This window comes from Lactuca saligna, chromosome 7 (genome assembly GCF_052625555.1).
Source record: "Lactuca saligna cultivar CGN05327 chromosome 7, ASM5262555v1, whole genome shotgun sequence".
In the NCBI taxonomy this organism is placed as follows: domain Eukaryota; kingdom Viridiplantae; phylum Streptophyta; class Magnoliopsida; order Asterales; family Asteraceae; genus Lactuca; species Lactuca saligna.
Window position 1 is genome coordinate 66,190,690 of NC_136423.1, and position 5,633 is coordinate 66,196,322.

The 5,633-nt window shown below is 30.6% G+C and overlaps 1 protein-coding gene across 1 annotated transcript; it reads right to left on the bottom strand.

The window, feature by feature from the left end:
- Window positions 1–872: 872 nt before the first annotated feature.
- Window positions 873–3,305, bottom strand: PAP28 (purple acid phosphatase 28). The gene is made up of 4 exons (XM_078965133.1): window positions 3,064–3,305; window positions 2,843–2,987; window positions 1,722–2,125; window positions 873–1,627 (listed from the first exon to the last, which is right to left on the bottom strand). Exons 1-4 carry the CDS (start codon window positions 3,247–3,249, stop codon window positions 1,178–1,180), a joined length of 1,185 nt encoding a protein of 394 aa, XP_078821259.1. The 5' UTR covers window positions 3,250–3,305; the 3' UTR covers window positions 873–1,177.
- Between the last annotated feature and the right edge of the window lie 2,328 nt (window positions 3,306–5,633).

Below are 5,633 nucleotides of genomic sequence, written 5' to 3' on the forward strand. Positions count from 1 at the left end.
AATCTAGATGTCATTTAATGGATGAAACTTTATCATTATGAGATGTCACATTAACATTCAATATATTTGAATTTCAATGGTCTTTTCAATAGAAAAAATTATTAAATATGTACTATAAATTACCTTTTGCAATATTCCATTGAACTTTATCCCATTCGGTCCAACTGGGATCGTGTTAATCACTTAAGTTATGTTTGACGTACTAGCTGAAAAGCTGACTAATAGCTGAAAAACTAGCTATTAAATAAAAAGCTAGATGATAACTAAAAAGTTAACTGATAAAAAATGATGTTTGGTAAAACTAATTGAAATATATAAAATTACATAAAAGGAGATTTAAGAGTATTTGTTTTAATAATTAATTAAGAGGTATATTTGTAAAATTTAAAAAAAAAAAAGCTCCTAAAAAGCTAGTCTGTGTAGTTTTTCAAAACGCTAGCTTATAAGCTACTTTTTGGCTTGTCAAACATGACAACATAAAAAACTCAAAAAATAAGCTAGTTTATCAGCTAGCTGTGGCGCGTCAAACACAACCTTAATCCCACCCGATTGTTTACATGGGTTTTGTACTCTTACATGGGTTTTGTACTCATGTTAACTTGTTTATCATTTCGTGTATTTTCACTTAATATTTATTTATTGTACGAAAGAAAAAACGGGTCCAATAAATTCATTAAATTGATGCAAGGATAATTCAAATGCTACTCTTAAGACGCAAGGTATTTTATTGACCAAGTCATATATATGTTTTATTTTATTTTAGAGAAATAAATAAGTAGTTCTAGTCTTTAGGGAGTAGAGATATCTTTTCCTGATTTATTGTACTTGTTAGCCTATATAATATAAGGCTCTCTATCTATCTTGGAATAATAAGCATTGAAAGAGTACCCTTACATTAGTCAGTTGTACATTCCTGCACTAGTGGATTGTACACCCAACTGCAAAGAGTAATACTTCCTCTGTATTTCTTACTTGTATCTACTAGCAGTTCGTATTTTTTTTTTCTTTTTGGAAATTTGGTTTTGTAATGGTGACAATGTCATTCACATTAAATGTCTCGAGCAAACGTGCCATTATACAAACATTCTTCATATACAAAATCCGCATCAAAATGGATGAGAAGCAAAAATTCCCATACGCAATTTGCAACTGTAGTTCCAATTACCTGCAATAATAATCAACTTAATGTCCACAAGATCTGCTCATCAAATTTCGTCAACTTTTTGTCATCAATACGTTTCCATGTCTTAATACTTCCAACTCCCATCCATTCACTCTTCCCCTTTTTCAATTCAGCCACTATAACCCTACCTCTTCTAGGCCACCCTGCCCTACCATAACCATGATACCCAAACCCACCACCATAACAAAACCATACACCATCTAAATTCCCACAAAAATCATTCAAATGATCATGGCCTATAAAAACCGCCTTCACATCTCCCATTGACACAAGTGTCTTCAATACTCCAGAGTTCACCATAGAACAGGCTACATGTTCATGATACTGCCCGAAAACTTCCCGGAACTGCCCGGAACGGATTTCAGGGATGGGGATATGGAAGAATGCTAGTGATGGAATTGGAAATGTTGAAACTTCTGATTCATACTTTTCTTGATTATGTTCCTGTTAGCGACACCTGCAACAAGTTAATCAAATCTAAATCTAACAGTGAAAATCTACCCGATCATGAGATTGTTATATTTGGGTTTTGTAATACCTTAGAAGCACCACGTAGCCAACTAAGTTGAGACTCTTTGATCCATCCATAAGTTTTAAAACCATCAACCACAGCTCGGTCTCCACTGTCTAAAAAGAAGAGATTGAGGATGGTTTGGTTGGCTAGGTGGGACCCGGGTGGACCCCGTACTCTCAGATCATAATTTCCAAACCCATCGATGTTTGTTGTAACTTGTTGTTTGGTGGGGTCCAATGGGTTTGGTTGTGAAAGGGAATAGTCCATGAGGGAGATGAATGACATTAATTCTTCACGAGTCATAGTTGACTCCTGATCATGGTTGCCCAAAACTGCTGCCCATGGAAGTCGGGCAGCCATGGCTGGACCAAAAGCTTTGAATAAAGATTCTGCTGCATCGTTTGTACTTGACCCGAATATGTTGTCCCCTAGTTTCCAAAACTACACAAAATCAGCTGAAGGTATCTGTGTATATAACTATATATAATAGGAATAAAAGAAAGCTAAATTTAGTTATATACAATACAACACTCTCTGAAGTCTGATCAACATTTATTTTGGTAATTGGCATTTGGGGAAAAGCTAAATTTAGCCGTATAAATTCAATCCCTTTTTTTGTGTTTGCATCAGACTGTGCGCTAAATTACACATGAAAAATGACATATATTTTAAGTAAAATATTTCTATATTTGTCAACTATCTGAGCTATGAATCTTGTAGACTGCGTCAATAGCATCAATTATGATTCATGATACTAGGAAAAACAAGTAAATTAAACTCGATCTTTTCAAACAATAAAGTGTTATAATTTCATAACTGCATTTGAATGTGAACAATAAGCAGAAACCATTTGTGATGATCTTAAAATTAAGATTCACTATAACAAACCAGATTATGTTACCGGATTTCTACTCATTACAAGGGCTTTCTAAAGTCAACGTGTAGATTCTTTCTCATGGAAAAAGGTGTAAAAACTATAGCAAATTTCTTCAGTTATGCAGAGTTTATCCTATCTGAGATCATAAGTTCACTAACTCACGAGATTAACAGTCTATTTTGCATTGATAAACGATGTAATTTTAATTCTTCCAAATTAAAACCTCATAAGAAAATGATGAAAACATAATCTCGAAAACGAAATCCACCTGTAAAAGCAATAAAATCAGGCTTCTCGGCATCAATCATCCGCTTTAGAAATAAAGTAGTGTTAAGATCAGAGCACCATTCAAACTCGGAGGTCAAAACATCTCTACACCGAGTCAATCCAGTTCCATAATGCATATCAGCAACCTAATCAACACATACAGCCAATTCATTTCATTCCTTAACAGACCTTTAAAACTCTGACTTGAATTTGAAAGTTAACCTGAAGGATCTTAAAAGTGCCGTCGGAATTGAACCTTAGAGGGAGATTAGGATGTTTCTTGAGAGTAACTTTGTGATGCGACACCATTAATCTATCCGATAGAATATAAAACTGAAGAAAATATAGTGAAACTGTGATGAGAGCAAGGTAGAACAAGGCTTGAATCCATGTTTGGCTCGATTGCATCGTTTGTGTGCGTGTCTGGAAAAGTCAGAGTGGGAGAGTGTTCATGGGACTTTTGCTTTGTCAGAAGGGGGAAAATAGAATTAGCATTTTTGGTCAATCAAATTAAGGAAACTTCATCTAAGTCCTCTGACTAATGAACAAGACAAAATGAGTCCCTTAAAGCTAGGATTCATTTAATTTCAATTAGTCATATACTCGTACACATGGAAAGATCGCTTATATATAATAATATAAACAATATATTTTGATTAATTAAACAAACAAAGACGAACAATAGTTATTTGCCTTCATTTATATGTGTTCATTAACGATTATTATGAATATTCGTTTATTTTCGTTCAGTTATGTTCAATTATTATATTGTATTTTAGCATTTGAAGATAATGTTTGGACAATGCAGATAACACTTAAACTTTATTTTTTAGAGTATTTATGCATTTTTGAACGTTTTGTATTGTAGGATTTTATGTATAATCATATTTTTATTTACATACAGTGCTGGATATGGATGCTTATATACATACATGTTCATTATGTGTGTTTGGTTATCATCAAAGTCAACAAACACCGACAAGAAGAATATTAGATCGTTTATGTATTTACATTCATCTGTTTGATTAAACTTAACAAACGAACATAAATAAGCTATTGTTCATGTTTGGTCAAATCATTTGACCTTACTGGGAACAAAACTAACAAAGGTTTAGAAAAACGATAACATTAATGTTTTATTACAATATCATGCTTATTGAATAGCATGTTCATAAACACGGACAAGAACAACATGTATTTATTTTAAGTATCATGTTCATATGCATATAACTTGCTTGAAATACTACATACGTCAATGCGTTGCCTTCATTAATGATTTGGCGAATGAGTTTTGACAATGGGGGTGATTCATTTACTTTTCAAATTAGTTCAAGTCATGATCATGCATATCCATTCATTGGGTATAATTGGAGACTTGTGAGATTCAAACAGTTCATGAAATGATTTTGCAAATTAGTTTTTATAACTTTTGAGGTTTTGTTTTCTGAAAATAATTGTTTTTTTTTTTGTAACTTTACGGTCAAAGGTTTTAATTTGATAATAGGTGTTTTTTTTTATTACTTTCTAATCAAGATTTTAATCTTACAAATTAAGATTATATAATACCCTTTGTTGTGAAAATATAATAAGATGACAATAATATAATACTATCAAATAAATAGATTATAGTAAAATAATAATAAGAATAATACTCTTTGCATTTTTTTTTATTAATAAACATGGTTACATTGTTAATAAGTCTAAAATATAAGGAATTTGAAGATTACCGTCTAAAATTAAAGATTATCGATTAAAATCTCAAATGTGTATTATTGATTAAAATCTCAAATGTGTAATTTTGTCATTTACTTTAAACAATTGTTGGTTTTGTTATATTTTGGTAAAAGAAAAAGTCATGAATTTATCTTGAATAAGCTTTTAAAGATTTTTTGAATATAAGTTTCAGTGTAAAGTCTACGTTACATTAAAAATAAGAAAAAAAATTGTTTATAGCCTTATAATCTTTCATAATTATGTCTATATCCTTGTAAAACTTCAAATTACACACACACACACACACACACACACACACACATATATATATATATATATATATATATATATATATATATATATATATATATATATATATATATATATATATAACCTATAAACTCACATATATACCCAAATATTTAATTTAATCATATTTAATACATTTAAAAAAATTTAAAAACAATATCTTTGAATAAATAATTACTAAATTACTAAAATACCCACTTTGAATCTCTTCCGTAAACAATCTCTCTATTCACGATATGATTCTTTATCACTTCATATGCTACATAATAGATTAGCAAATCCAGTGATTCCATATTACTACTTGTTTGGTAAACAATATATTTCTACAATTGGCTTATGAGACCTGCAATAATTCTTTTCTAAATGATTTTGTTCTTCCTTAAGTTCTTCAATTACAAGTAAAATTACGGAAAAACTAATTTCAATGCGGATGTCAATATTGTTAAAGTACAACACCTATCACGTGTTAGTGGTTAGGTCTCTTTTTATCCTTATGTCAGATGTTAGTGGGACAATTTTCTGTTTGCGGTTTCGTTTATATGTAAGCCTTAAGGGTTCCTAGTTTCCATATTCATGTAATTTGCTTTTTTAAGAATATATAAAACACACAACCTTTGTGTAAGATGCTTTTGTGTTATTGTTCTCTACAAATACTTCATTTAGGTAAACAAATATTTTGTAAGGATTTATAAAGTAAATATGTCGAGAATAGCAACCTGTGAGAAATGTAATATTGTAATGTTAAAAGTTAATTATTTTCTTAATAACAA

Excerpts from the sequence above, each read along its gene's own strand:
- PAP28 (XM_078965133.1), bottom strand. The coding sequence starts at position 3,249 with ATGCAATCGAGCCAAACATGGATTCAAGCCTTGTTCTACCTTGCTCTC. Across the intron at positions 2,988-3,063 it reads GCACTTTTAAGATCCTTCAG|GTTGCTGATATGCATTATGG; the intron begins GTTAACTTTCAA and ends TGTGTTGATTAG. Across the intron at positions 1,628-1,721 it reads GGCTACGTGGTGCTTCTAAG|GAACATAATCAAGAAAAGTA; the intron begins GTATTACAAAAC and ends TGTCGCTAACAG.